This window comes from Brassica oleracea, chromosome C8 (assembly GCF_000695525.1).
Source record: "Brassica oleracea var. oleracea cultivar TO1000 chromosome C8, BOL, whole genome shotgun sequence".
Lineage (NCBI taxonomy): Eukaryota > Viridiplantae > Streptophyta > Magnoliopsida > Brassicales > Brassicaceae > Brassica > Brassica oleracea.
Genome location: NC_027755.1, coordinates 41530812 through 41546336, shown reverse-complemented (window position 1 = coordinate 41546336; position 15525 = coordinate 41530812). Strand labels below are relative to the sequence as shown.

Sequence of the window (15525 nt, the reverse complement as noted above, 5' to 3'; positions counted from 1 at the left end):
AAAAAAAAAAAAAAAAAAAAAACTCTAAACCATAAATACTAAACTCTAAATTCTAAATCCAAAAATTCAAATTCTAAACCCTAAATCATAAACCCAAACCTCTAAACCGTAAACCCAACTGCTAGATAATAAGACTAAGGTTTACGGTTTAGAGGTTTGAGTTTAGGGTTTGGAATTTAGAGTTTGGATTTAAGATTTAAAGTTTTGGATTTAAGATTATAGTTTTGGGTTTAGGGTTTAATATTTAGAGTTTAGGGTTTAGGATTTAGGGTTTTAGATTTTAGGATTTAGGGTTTAGAATTTTGAGTTTTGAGTTTTGGGTTTAGGCTTTAGGATTTAGATTTTAGAATTTAGGGTTTATTGTTTAGAGTTTGGGTTTAGGATTTAAGATTTAGGGTTTAAATTTTAAGATTGGGGTTTATGGTTTAGTGTCTGGAATTTAGGGTTATAGAGTTTAGGTTTTTGGAATTTAGAATTTTGCATACGGCTTTAATTAATGTCCGGTGTTTTTTTTTAGCTGTTTAATTTTTTTTTTATTGCATTTTTTAATCATTCCTGTTGGTTATGAAGAATGTGGTGACCATTAACTACAGGGTGAACCCAATTATTGTTTATATCTTTAGTTTAGTTTAGTTTAGCTTTAATTTAGCCCACATACGTTAAGACCATTTACATATTGGACTTCTTTTGGGCTCATTAATTTAACGTAGTATGGCCCGTTATATATCTATTTGGTAAGACAAAATACATTTTGACAAGAATACTACAAATTTGGCCTGATCAATCAGGATTAAGGAAGCAAATATTACTCCCTCTGTTTTCGAAAATCTTGAAAATAATAAAATTTTCTAGAGTATGCATGTTTATTAAAAATTTAATAAATATTTATAATTTAATTTATTTTTTACTTTATTATACATTTTCCAATAACTTTTCACTAATGAAATTTAATCAATTCAAATATTCTCAATTAATGTTTTTCAAAACTATAATAAAGTACCTTAACAATATAGAAAATCTATCTTTGTGGAACAAGAAAAAATTTAAAACATTTTACTTTCAGAACAGAAAGAGTATTAATCTTACAAGGTATATGTTTTTCTCAAGAAAGTAGTAAGTCAAAAGAGAGTCATTTTGTGTTGTTCCGATGGATGGCCAACCAAAGCTCAGAGAAAACATTTTAAATTTTATTACTTCTTCAAGAGGTCAAAACAATCTCGTCGAGTGGATTACCCAATCCAAAGCTATTCTAGTCTACACTTTATAATCTCGTCGAGTTCGAACTTTTCCAAGCAGACACAAAGTCTATCTTTTCTTTGTAAGATTCACGTGGTCGGATGCTGGCTCAAAGGTGTTCCAACCACCAACCATCTAACATATTATTACTATATCAATTGACTATGTACAAGAAAGTTCTTATTATTATATTTATTATGAAAAATAAGAAGAAGACTCAAAGCTCACTAAAAAGTCAAAATATGGTTAGTCGACAAACTCAAGAAAATAGTATATTGACTTGTTTTTTTTTTTTGAACAACAGTATATTGACTTGTTTAAAACTAAGTTTGCTATATAGCCCGAAAAAATTAAAGCATTTCAGTTTTATCTGTATATCTAGTTGGATGCACAACTGTAAGCTAAAGCATCATTCAAAACAGTTATAGCATGTATACACATAAAGTCATTGGTAAGCAATATGTACACAAACATATAGCCAACTACTATTTTAATAGATCACTCAACTCAACTAATTATACGGCCCGTCTATTTAGGTGAGCTACTAAGCTAATTTCTTTCGTGTCAATCAATAAATAATAGATCCCTCTTTTTGGTCTTAAACCGCATGACTTAAAGTATACTACATTTCGATCCGCGCAACCGCGCGAGTTTTTGTTTTCATTTATTTTTATATAAATATTTTGTTTTTAATTCTAAATTGCTATATATTAATATATTATAATATATATGTTTCTATCAATTTTTAAAACATAATAAATTTACGGTATATTTTTTTCATTGAATAAATTGTTTCAAATTTTCACATGTATTTGTATCTTCTTCTCTATATATATTTTTGGATTATTATTTCATTATTAAAATAGTAACTATATATATAAAGATTAGTAAAATATTGTTTTATTGTCATATTCAAAGATATTGTAACATTTCACAAATTTAGAAAGTTTTTTTAAAAAGTAAACTTTTCGCTTCATTGATTTATATTATCGAGTAAATAATTAAAAATTTAGTTTTTGTTTAATTTTTAAAATAAACTATATAGTTTTAAATTTGTTTTATTGGTTTAAGGTAGTAAAGATTAATCATTGTTAGATAATATGATTTTTGTTATTTAAAAAAAAATCTTTATAATTTTAAAAGTTAACATCGACAAATATTTAAATAATTAACATATGGAGGTATAATATTATAAAATTAAATTATATCTATTTAATTTACACTATCTATAAATCCAATAGATCATCTATTGTTTAAATTGAATTATTGATAACCCTATAAAAATTTCTGGTAGGCCCAAAATTTAAATGATAAGAGTAGATACTAAATGTAACATGACTTTATAAGAATAAATCTATTAAGTCTATTTTTTAAAAAAATCACACATGAATCAAGGCTGTGACTTCTGTTTTAATATATAAGATTTATAAATTGATCCACTATTGATAATATTCAACCCAATTTTCATTATATTTAAATACTAATGTAATAGCCTATATACTAATTACATATTGAACTGTTATCCATAGTCGTAGTAAATCTAATCCCCTAGACTATATTTACGAAATGATTTTGCCACATGTTCCATCTACAATTAATTTCACAAAACAAATATGACATGGCTACTGAAATTGATGACATGGCTTCCGGAAAAATACGACGTGGATAATTTCATTTAATGTTGATTTATATTTTTGACAAACTTATTAGAATATAGTAATAATTCATATATTACATTTAATATTGATATTTATTTTTGGTAAACTTTTTTAAATATGGTAATAGCTCATACATCATCTAGGGCTGGGCAAAAAACCCGGATCCGAAGAACCGAACCGAACCCGATCCGAAAAAGTAGTACCAAACCCGAACCGAAATTGATTAAATATCCGAACGGATTCAAAATTTTGGTATCTAAAGGACCGAAACCGAATCCGACCCGAACCGAAGTATCTCGGGTACCGAATGTAACCAAAATAGATTTATATACCTAAATATATTACTTATTTTTAGATTTAATATATATTAAAAACATCCAAAATATAGAAGATACTTTGTAGTTGTCTAAAATACTTAAAAATATACATAAATAGTCAAAAGTAAATGTCTAAAATAGCTAAAATATATTCAGAACACCAAAATGTTTGAAATATCTTTTGATTTTCAATCCAAATATTTAAATCAAACCAATTTATATGTTAATTTTAGGTATTTTGACATATATTATACAAAATTATATGTAATATATTATTTTGATTTATTGATTTAGAGAAATTTTAAGCATATAATGAATATTAAAATTTTAAAAATAATTTAAATGGGTTATCCGAACCCGAACCGAACCTGCAAAGATCCGAACCGAACCTGAACCGAAATTTAGAAATATCCGAATGGGGCTGAAATCTTTAAACCCGAAAACCCGAAACCCGATTAGATCCGAACCGAACCCGAATGCCCACCCCTAACATCATCTATAAAATAAATATATTCATATATAACATTTCAAATTTCGAAATATTATTATTTTTGTATAATTTGTATTACTAAAGTTTACAAAAATTTCTACAATTTTTTTAAAAAATAAATATTTAATCGTAAAATCATTAGTTTCTTATATATCTACAAATTTTATAAATATTGTTTAGGCTAAATTTTTGATAATTATATAGTTTTTATTAGTTTTATGCAAATTGATTTAATATATATCAAATCTATATTAAATATTAGTAAGAAAATAGTAAAATATATAATATTTAATAAATTTATTTTTAAATATAAATTAGATTTAAAAAATTCTTTGCTGGAAAACACCTAGTAGTATATCATAAAGGATGTTTATTGCGATGTGTAATTTTAAATCTAATGGGGGACAAAGTGAGAATCAGGGTTATAATTGTTAGAAAAGGATAGTTAAAGGATAAAATCGTAAAGAGGTCATATTGATTGGAGTGATAACTAATAGTTGAGCGGTTAACCACTTTGAATGAGCGCATTTAAAACAGAGACCCCTTCCCTCTCTTTCTTTCCCAAATTGACAAAAAGACTCAAGAGAGAAAGAAAGAAAATGTCTCCGGCGAAGAAGAAGAGCACAAGCTTTCCTCCGATAAGCGAGTGTAAAAGCGGAGAGTATGATTCGATTGCTGCGGATCTTGACGGGACTCTTCTCCTCTCGCGAAGCTCCTTCCCTTATTTCTGTTGGATTTCCCTCCTTAAGCCCAAAACTAATCAAATCATAATCAAGCCTTAATCCAAGAATCAAGAAAAACAAAGAGAGAAAATATTTGTAAGAGAGAGTTTCCAAAAACAAAATCTTTGTAGTAAACCCTTTCCTAAATATTAAGAGTCTTCTTCTTAAATTTTCTAGTTGTCTAATACCATCTTCATCTCATCGATATTGGATAATTTTCCCAACAGCTGGTATCAGAGCAAGGTTACCGTTATCTTTGAAGAAGTGAAGATGGAGGCCACCGTTACCTTTGAAGGTGACATGTTCAAGCTCACGACGGACAACTTCTCTTATTGGAAACCGATGATGGAAGATCACCTTTATTGTAAGGATTTGCATGAGCCCATCATCATGAAGGATAAGCCGGAAGGAAAGGATGATAAAGCATGGGAGATTCTTAATAGAAAGGCGGTTGCCGTAATCCGTAAGTATGTCGACCGATCTCTTTTTGAACATGTCTCTACCTACACAAATGCTTTTGAATTATGGACAAAACTTGAATCCATGATTCAAAAGAAAACACCTCGAAACAAAGCTCTTCTTGTTCGACGGTTGGTAAAGTTGGAGTACAAGGATGGCCAGAGCATGATGGAGCACTTGAACAATTTCAAGGGGATTGTAAATCAGCTTAACAAAGTTGATATGAAGGTTGAAGACGAAATGCAAGCCCTTTTACTCCTCAGTTCACTGCCGGAGAGTTGGGACACACTAGTTGTCACTCTAAGCAATTCAGCACCGGAGGGAAAGCTTACCATGGACACCGTCACTGATAGCCTTCTAAACGAAGAAGTTCGCAGGAAGGAACGAGGTTCGAGTTCATATTCAGAAGCTAACATTGTTGATAGACGAGGTAGAGAAGAGACTCGTGGTCAAAACCGAAGCAGAGGACGAGACCAATCTCGAGGAAGATCCAAGTCACGTCCGAGAGTTACTTGCTATTACTGTGGCAAACAGGGTCACATGAAGTCGGAATGTCGGTTTTTCAAGAAAGACAAACAAGCTGGTAATATCAAACCAGACCGGTTCAATCCTACAAAGAAGCATGAAGAAAAGACTACCACCATTGTGGAAGACCAGAGCGAAGAATTATATCTCGTTGGAGAATGTAATCTTAGCTCTGATGATAGCTCATGGATCGTTGATTCTGGTGCTTCTTTTCACGTCACCCCTCATGGAAGCTTCTTCACAACCTATCAAAGTGGTGACTTTGGTAATGTTCAAATGGGAAATCAAGGAAGAAGCAAGATCATTGGAAAGGGGGATGTTATTCTTACATCAAACACTGGATGTAAGATAGTTCTCAAGGATGTGAGACATGTTCCCGACATGCGACTCAATCTCATATCAACCGGAAAGCTCGATGATGTCGGCTTGGACAGTCATTTTGGTGGTGGCAAATGGAAGTTAACCAAAGGAAGTTTGATCATGGCTCGAGGAAGAAAAGAAGGCTCTTTATATGTAACACAAGCCAAGCTTTGCAAGGAAGAAGTAAACGTTGCAAGTGATGACATCGATATATGGCACCGAAGACTCGGGCATATGAGTGAGAAAGGTTTAAGTATACTTTCTAGCAAGAAACTTCTTCCTGATATGAAAGGTATTTCTCTCTCACCATGTCATGATTGCTTAACCAGAAAAAACATAGGGTCGCTTTCCGAAGATCATCTACGCCTATGAGAAGAAAGCATATTCTTGATCTTGTGCATACTGACGTATGCTCCATGTCCGAGAAATCCAATGGAGGGGCATCATATTTCGTCACCTTTATTGATGACCATTCAAGGAAGGTATGGGTATACCTTTTGAAGTCAAAAGATCAAGTTCTTGATGCTTTCAAGGAGTTTGTAGCCCAAGCAGAGCGAAGTACGGGTCAAAAACTCAAGTGTGTTCGATCTGACAATGGTGGAGAGTACCGAGGTCCCTTTGAAGCGTTTTGCAAAGCTCATGGAATCAGGATGGAGAAGACACCACCAAAGACGCCACAACTGAACGGGCTAGCTGAAAGAATGAATCGAACGATCACAGAAAGAGTTCGGTGCATGCTCTCTCACGCTAAACTACCCAAACCATTTTGGGGAGAAGCCATAAAGACTGCAGTGGACGTCATAAATCTTACACCATCAGTCCCTTTGGAAGGCGATGTCCCGGAGGAAGTTTGGTCGGGTAAGAAGGTCTCTTACAACCATTTGAAGGTGTTCGGTTGCAGAACGTTTGTCCATATACCTAAGGATGAACGAGCCAAGCTAGACTCTAAGACTAAAGAGTGCATTTATCTTGGATCACCAAAAGACGAATTCGGCTATCGGCTTTGGGATCCGGTTAACAGAAAAGTTATCCGGAGCAGAGATGTTGTTTTCTTCGAAGATCAAACAATCGAAGACATCAACAAATCAAAGAAACCAAAGCTAAGGGTTGTAAGGAATGAAGATTCTCATAAGCCTCAAGATCATGAACAAGTGATTGGAGATGAGGGTGAAGGGGATCCTATCATGGATCAGAATGGTGATGAAGGTGAAGAAGAAGTTCAAGTGGAGCCAGAGGAAGAACATGAGCCAAGAAGGTCTGGAAGAGAGACAAGACCATCTGTAAGATATTATCGAGATGAGTACGTTAATCTTACAGATGAGGGGGAGCCTCAAAGCTATGAGGAGGCCATAGGAGACACCCATAAAGATAAGTGGGTTGAAGCTATGCAAGATGAAATGCAATCCTTGCATGATAATCACACTTATGAGCTGATGAAGCTACCAAAAGGAAAGAGAGCCTTGAAGAACAAGTGGGTGTATAGGTTGAAGTATGAAGATAGAAGCTCAAATCCAAGATACAAAGCTCGATTGGTTGTGAAAGGATTCAACCAAAAGAAAGGCATAGATTTTGAAGAAATATTCTCTCCAGTGGTGAAGATGTCCTCTATCCGAGTGGTTCTTGGTCTAGCAGCAGTTCTAGACTTGGAGATTGAACAACTCGATGTCAAGACGGCCTTTCTACATGGTGAACTCGAGGAGGAGATCTATATGGAGCAACCTGAAGGATTCAAGGTTCCAGGAAAAGAAGACTTGGTGTGCCGATTAAAGAAGAGTCTTTACGGTCTCAAGCAAGCCCCAAGACAATGGTATAAGAAGTTTGACTCCTTCATGGTGGATCACAACTTCAAGAAAACCAAGAACGATCATTGCGTTTTTATAAAGAGGTACGAAAGCGGCGACTTTCTCATATTATTACTCTATGTTGACGATATGTTGATTGTGGGCCAAGATCGCAACAAAATAGCCGCATTGAAGAATGACCTAGGAGAGTCCTTTGCAATGAAAGATTTGGGGCAAGCGAGACAGATTCTTGGAATGAAAATCACTCGGGATAGACCAAAGAAGCTTTTGTGGTTATCCCAAGAACGATATGTTGAAAGGGTGTTGGAGAGATTCAACATGAATAAGGCAAAGCCAGTGAACACTCCACTTGGTGGACATTTCAAGTTATGTTCGGAGCAAAGTCCAACAAGTGAGAAAGAGAAAGAAGAAATGAAGACTACCCCATATGCATCAGCAGTAGGCAGTCTCATGTATGCTATGGTGTGCACCAGACCGGACATTGCCTATGCAGTAGGAGTTGTGAGTCGCTTTCTAGCGAATCCAGGAAAGGAGCATTGGAAAGCAGTTAAGTGGATCCTACGCTATCTACGAGGCACAACGAAGAAGTGTCTATGTTTTGGCAATGGAAAATTGGAGCTGAACGGTTACACCGATGCAGATTGGGCTGGTGATAAAGATTCAAGGAAATCAACATCAGGATTTGTGACTACCTTTGCAGGGGGAGCTGTTTCCTGGCAATCGAAATTACAAAAGTGTGTTGCCTTATCCACAACGGAAGCGGAGTACATCGCAGCAACGGAAGCATGCAAGGAGATGCTATGGATGAAGAACTTCTTGCTTGAGTTGAGAGTAAAGCAAGACAAGTACAACATGCTATGTGACAACCAAAGTGCTATTCACTTAGCAAAGAATCCAACGTTTCACTCTCGCTCAAAGCACATTGATATCCGACATCACTGGATCCGAGAAGTTCTGGAAGAGAAGCTCATACATCTCACAAAGGTACACACCGACGAAAATTGGTCAGACTTTATGACCAAAGTATTACCGATCAAGAAGTTTGAAGATTGCTGCAAAGGCACAGGCATGGCGACTGTTTCGGGCTAAATCGGGAAGGGGGAGATTTGTTGGATTTCCCTCCTTAAGCCCAAAACTAATCAAATCATAATCAAGCCTTAATCCAAGAATCAAGAAAAACAAAGAGAGAAAATATTTGTAAGAGAGAGTTTCCAAAAACAAAATCTTTGTAGTAAACCCTTTCCTAAATATTAAGAGTCTTCTTCTTAAATTTTCTAGTTGTCTAATACCATCTTCATCTCATCGATATTGGATAATTTTCCCAACAATTTCATGCTCGTCGCCATAGAAGCAGGCAGTCTCTTCCGTGGATTGATCCTCCTTCTATCTCTCCCGATCGTCATCATCGCCTACCTCTTCGTCTCCGAAGCTCTCGGCATCCAAATCCTCATCTACATCTCCTTCGCCGGCATCAAAATCCGCGACATCGAACTCGTCTCTCGCGCCGTTCTTCCACGGTTCTACGCGGCGGATGTGAGGAAGGACAGTTTCGAGGTGTTTGATAAATGCAAGAGGAAAGTGGTGGTCACTGCGAACCCCATAGTGATGGTTGAGCCTTTCGTGAAGGATTACTTGGGAGGAGACAAAGTTTTAGGAACAGAGATCGAAGTGAATCCTAAAACAATGAAAGCCACTGGGTTTGTGAAGAAGCCTGGTGTTCTTGTTGGCGATTTGAAAAGATTAGCCATCTTAAAGGAGTTTGGAGACGAATCACCGGATCTTGGCCTTGGTGACCGCACCTCCGATCACGACTTCATGTCCATTTGCAAGGTGCGTATTATCTCCTTTTCCAAGCTTATTTTACGTTTCTTGAATCGTTTAAACACCCGATTTAGGTGGCCTAGTTAATTAAGTTGAGTGTCTGATACTTCAAAAACCTTTCGTAATCAAAGAATTTAAGTACTTTAAATGAATGCAGTAGGACCTATATTAATGCCGCGTTAAGGGTTCACATGATCTAGCTAGTGGGATAGATTATACAATAATTTGTCCATCCACCCCCTTTTTTAACATTTTAACAGCCTTCACATGATCCATTTACGTCCAGATGATTTATTTACTTTGTATGTGTATGTCTGCATGGAAACAATTAGATTAAGTATTCTTCTAATGTTTTTGAAAAACTGATTTAGCATACAAAAAAAACTTGTAATCATACGTATATGTGAATTCAATAAATGAATGTAATAAAATTCAACTTACAAAAAGTAGGTAGATAGAATATGATAGAAGTAGTAGTTTTCATAAATGCTTTAAACCTATCACCAACTACCATCCCCACGTAAGTTGGATGGTCCATTTAATGACCGATCCCATATGTCAACATTTTTTTTCTTTTTTTTCTCATATACCCTGAAACTTTCAGTATTTTACCATATTTCTTACTATAATAGTGAAACTTTTGAATCTTTTAAATGATTGGTAACGAGTTGCTTATTTTAATTGTAACAGGAAGGTTACATGGTGCATGAGACCAAATCAGCCACAACAGTTCCCATAGAGCGTCTCAAGAACCGCATAATCTTCCACGACGGCCGGCTAGTCCAACGTCCGACGCCTTTAAACGCCTTAATCATTTACCTTTGGCTTCCTTTCGGCTTCATGCTTTCCATCTTCCGCGTCTACTTCAACCTTCCTCTACCTGAACGCTTCGTTCGTTACACTTACGAGATCCTCGGTATTCACCTCACTATCCGCGGCCACCGTCCCCCTCCTCCTTCCCCCGGCACTCCCGGAAACCTCTACGTCCTTAACCACCGTACTGCTCTTGACCCCATCATCATCGCCATTGCTCTCGGCCGTAAGATCTCATGCGTCACTTATAGTGTCTCTCGCCTCTCCCGGATGCTCTCTCCCATCCCTGCCGTCGCTCTGACCCGAGACCGTGCCGCCGATGCTGCCCGCATGAGAAAACTCCTAGAGAAAGGTATTTGTAACAGCAGTCCTTATTACTATAGGCAGAGTGACTCTGAATCTTTACTAGAAAATTGGTTTGAAAAAGATAATATAACAACTACTTCATAAATATCAGAAACAGAGTATCTCTCACTTTTTGGATACATAACTGGTCTCATTTTTATCACATTTGGTCTAGTCTGAATATTTAATCATATTCATGCGTAGAATAAGATAACTTTCGTCTATATAAAAGTAGAAAAGAGAGCATCTCTATAAGTGTTTTACTATATTTGCGACAGGTGATTTGGTGATCTGCCCTGAAGGCACGACTTGTAGAGAACCGTATCTGCTGCGATTCAGTGCTCTATTTGCAGAGCTAAGCGACCGGATCGTACCTGTGGCCATGAACTGTAAGCAAGGGATGTTCAATGGAACGACAGTCAGAGGTGTAAAATTCTGGGATCCTTACTTCTTCTTCATGAACCCAAGACCTAGCTACGAGGCCACTTTCTTGGACCGTTTGCCTGAAGAAATGACGGTAAACGGCGGCGGTAAAACTCCAATCGAGGTGGCTAATTACGTTCAGAAGGTGATTGGTGGAGTATTGGGGTTCGAGTGCACTGAACTTACAAGGAAGGATAAGTATCTTTTGCTTGGAGGCAACGACGGTAAGGTTGAGTCTATCAAGAAGACAAAGGATGATAAATCCAGCTAGTTACGGCTTTCTACTTTGTAATGGATTGTTGGAGGAAAAACTTTCGTTGAACATGCATTGGATAATGAATTACATTTAATGATTTTAGTATTTCCCCCTCATCTTTTTTGAATGATTAATTAGTAGTATACTCTAAAATATATTCCCTTTCGAATATGAAAGAAAAACAAACAAAGTCCGGTAAAGATTGTGGCTCAGTCGTTTCCCATTGTAGTTTGCTTATGATCATTTTTTTCTTGATGACTTTGGAATGTGGATACTACTTTTAGCAAAAAAATACTTGGATAATATTAATATACAAGTGACTGGACATATAGTATATGGTAACTTTTCCCATGCAATGTTAAGAAACTGATCTCTAATTGGACGCCAAAAAAAGTTTTTTTAAAAGTTGCTCCAAATATATGCATGCAAACCTTATAAAACCAATATTCGGAGCCTTGTTTTTGATGCATGAGTATAGTAAATGAAGAAACGAGAGAGCTAGTTCGAAAGATTATAGAGAGTACAATACATTCATATATGAAATAAAATTATTTCAAAAATTTACATAAACAAAACAAAGCCAGAAAAATATTATTGAAATGTATATGCTTACAGTTTCATATTGAACAAATTTAAAACCATTAATCGTATTTCTGTCCAACATGTTTTTTTTTTTCTTCTTTGGAATAAAAAAATGTGTTTATAAATCAGAGACGTAATCAGCTTTAAGCCAACGTAACTTCTATTGCTTACGGTCATCCATCAAACGGCGACGCCGTCACATTTGCCGTTGACGACACCGTCACCCTTCGCCACCACTAGACTCTTTATGGTTCCTTCGAGATCCCTCTTATGCAGATTAACCAGAAGCCCATTCTTCATAAAAAGCGTCAAAGACATCTTCTGCTCCACTCTGTGTCCCGGAACCACCGTGATCTGGTGACGTAGAAGCACCGCCGCCGCGATGGTCTTCATCTGAAGATATGCAAGATCTTTTCCGAGGCAGATCCTTGGTCCTGCGTTGAATGCCACGAATCGATATTGATCGTGGTTGATGAATTTGCCGTCGATGGGGGAGATCCATCTCTCCGGGATAAACTCGAGACAATCTTCTCCCCACGTCGACTTCATCCTCCCCGCCGCGTATATCGAGTAACTCACCGAAGATCCCGCCGGCACGAAAGTCCCGTCAGGTAAAACGTCGTCGTTCTCCACGTGCTTCGAATCTTCCGGCACCGACGGGTAGAGCCTGAGCGTCTCCGAGAGCGCCGCCTTCAGGTAAACCAGTCGGTCGATCTCGTCAAAACCTAACGGCTCCTCCGTCCAAGACGCGGCGTTGTTCTCAGTGCCACGTGTCTCGATCAGAACGGAGCAGATCTCGCGGACGATTTGTTCCTCGACGGTCGGATGCATCGTGATGAGCCAGAAGAACCAGCTCAGCGCAACTGATGACGTGTCACGTCCAGCTAGGATGAAGTTAAGCACCACGTGTTGGAGGAAAGTGTCGCTGTACGCTTCTTTCTTCTTCATCATGAAACGCGAGAGGAGATCGTCGTGTCCACTCTCTTGCTGACTCATCAGTTCCTGCTTACGTGTATTAATGACCTTGGCTAAATATCCATCCATTTCTTCCAAGCTTCGGCTCAAACTGACTTCTAGGCCCAGTCCAAGCCATTTCTTCAGCTTCCACAGAAACTCCGGCAAAATAAACCTTTGGAGCGATGCTTCGGTGGCTCGGTCGAAAGCCGTCGCAAAACTGTTCTCAGGCAGCCCCGGCGCGCAGGTTTTCGTGTCCTTTCCGAAAGCCAACCCGCAAATGTTATCAAATGTGAGCCGGAGTATCAAGTCTTGCAGATCAATCGGCTCGGCTTTGGCTTGAGCTGATTCAAGAATTGGACAGAACCGGAGCTTAATTCCTCGGTTTACCCACCTTCCCATGGCTTGCCGCAACGTTCTGCATGATAAGTTTACATTACCAAACTGAGTATTACTACATTAGTAAACCGAAGATAACTAAAGGTTCCATTTGATTTGATGATATGTATATTAAAACCGTGAAAGCAACCCTGAGGCTGAGGGATTAGTTCAGATATTTATATTAACGCAAAACCAAAGATTAAACAAATGGGGTTGTTAACTTGTTTTTCCTGGTGGTGAACCGGAGATAAATATATCAAAAGAATTGACTAAATGAAGGAATAGGATTTGGTCAATATCAATGCATGATGACTTACAAAAATTAGTATTAAACAGAACGGTTAATTTGGTATATTAGATTACCTTGTTGTGAATTCAAGAGCAGCGGTTTTGCGTTGGAATAGCCAAGTGTCTCCGTCAGAGTTGAAAATACCTTGACCAAGAAGGTCGTGGAAGACGGATTGCCACGTTGGACCTTTAGGATAATTATCAAACCGGGTCTTGAGCATGTGTTCAAGATTCCTCGGGTCACACGTGACAGTCACGAGGCCTTGCTTCTTTGCCAAGAAAGGCACTGCACAGATACAAGTCTGGTAAGTACCGCCGCACGCACGGAGGTTCTCGGTGATCCATTCATGCATCCTGTCACGCTGCTCTATCAGACCAGGGAGACTGCCGAATACAGGCCACACACGTGGACCTTTTAGCCACCGTGAGATCCTCTTGTACCATAACCAATACGCTGCAACGATCGCTACAAGAAGCATCACATTGGATATTTCCATATAGCTCTTTGATTAATATGAATGTGGTGATTGAGAAGAGAAGTGAAAAGATGAAGTTGGGATGGGAATGAATAAACTTTCCGGGGAAGTTTATAGGGAGGAAAGGAGCTTCTCTCACTTATTTACAATCTTCTCACTCGTAACTATCAGATTCAAACACTCATTATGATATCGCGGTTCTCGTTGAGTTATAGCTATTTATGTGTTTAATGAGAGGTTTTTTCAGTTTTGGATATCAAGAAGTGGTAAAGTGGTGTGTTTTATGCTTTGCTAGTACCTAATTTTGCAGCGAAAGGAATAGTTTCATTTAATGACCATTTATAGATCGTATGTCTAATGTTGCTGTGTGGTGAATTAAATGGGATTAGTTGAGAACATAAGGCACAAAAAGATGGTAGGGAAAAAGAAAAAAAAAATCGTCTACTTTTTTAAAAAAATGTAGAAGATCAGGGCTAAACGTTAACACATGTTTGGTTTGCTGCTGAGATAGGTTTTAAGATCTAATATCTTTTATAGGTACAGCTACAAATGATATTTTCACCTTTTTGGTTTCGTTTGTTTAGTTGTTTCAGTTTGAAAATATTTGGTTTGTTTTACAAATTCAAAGGAATTTTAAACTGAAGAAATGCTAATATTTAAATAAATTTATTCTGATCTAGTTAATTTTTTTTCTAGCTGGATTTGGTCTACTGGTTTGACGTTTTTTCTAGCTGGGTTTGGTTACTGGTTTGACGGGTTTTATCGATTAATCTATAAAAAATATTTTATGTATATTTTAGTTTGTTTCAAAAAAAAAGTTGGTATATTTTATATTATACTACATGATATAAATAAAATTTGTAAGTTAGCTAGACGTGAGAACTCACACGTATACATTTGGACCAGAAGAGAGCTTTTACTTTTAACAAAATTCCTCGTTTTGGGTTTATCTGTTTGAGGATTTGGTAAGCAGCTCGAGACCTAGACTAGTATTTACTTTAGGAAAACACTTCTCTGAGTTTCTCCCCTCATTAAGCCAACTAGAAACACTTCTTGTGTCACTATTTTGACTTTTTGGTTTCTCCTTTTAATGCTTCTTTATCTTGGATTTTATTTACTGATGAAAATACTCAAATATTAACCAAAGACTGAAAAATAAAATGGGACATGGAAGAGGAATATTAAGTACTAAGAAATGTCAAAAAATTGGATGAAAGTCAAAAACACAAAAGGGTTGTGCTGACTTTTGTTACTCTCCAAGACTGTAACTGGTCGTATTGTTTCTTTTAATTTAGTCTTGTTTCAACATCATTTAACTGCTTCATATACTGATATATCATTGTGCCATTTTACCTTGTTTTTATGATTTAGAGAAAGGGCCAAAAGGATAATACGATATATATATATATATATATATATATATATATTACGAAACATGCATGGAACATGCAATTTGGGTGTTAAGGATTTCTTAAGTTTAATTTGATATATTATCGACTTGGGGAGCTTACAACATGAATGGCATGTCAATACTATTCAGTGGGATTTCACCATTCATCTCCTCTCCGTTTATCAGCTGGGCAAGTGTTTTGAGATGAACACTTCTTGAATCTTTCC

General features: G+C 36.8%; 2 protein-coding genes across 2 annotated transcripts; one reads left to right on the top strand and one right to left on the bottom strand.

Annotated features, from left to right (window-relative positions):
- The first annotated feature begins 4215 nt into the window (after nt 1-4215).
- Nucleotides 4216-11343, top strand: LOC106311526 (glycerol-3-phosphate 2-O-acyltransferase 4). The gene is made up of 4 exons (XM_013748715.1): nt 4216-4426; nt 8899-9399; nt 10081-10555; nt 10827-11343. The coding sequence occupies exons 1-4, from the start codon at nt 4220-4222 to the stop codon at nt 11240-11242; spliced, it is 1599 nt and encodes a 532-aa protein (XP_013604169.1). The 5' UTR covers nt 4216-4219; the 3' UTR covers nt 11243-11343.
- Nucleotides 11344-11801: 458 nt separating this feature from the next.
- Nucleotides 11802-14727, bottom strand: LOC106311525 (cytochrome P450 86A4). Its single transcript, XM_013748714.1, has 2 exons — nt 13508-14727; nt 11802-13181 (listed from the first exon to the last, which is right to left on the bottom strand). The coding sequence occupies exons 1-2, from the start codon at nt 13927-13929 to the stop codon at nt 11990-11992; spliced, it is 1614 nt and encodes a 537-aa protein (XP_013604168.1). The 5' UTR covers nt 13930-14727; the 3' UTR covers nt 11802-11989.
- Between the last annotated feature and the right edge of the window lie 798 nt (nt 14728-15525).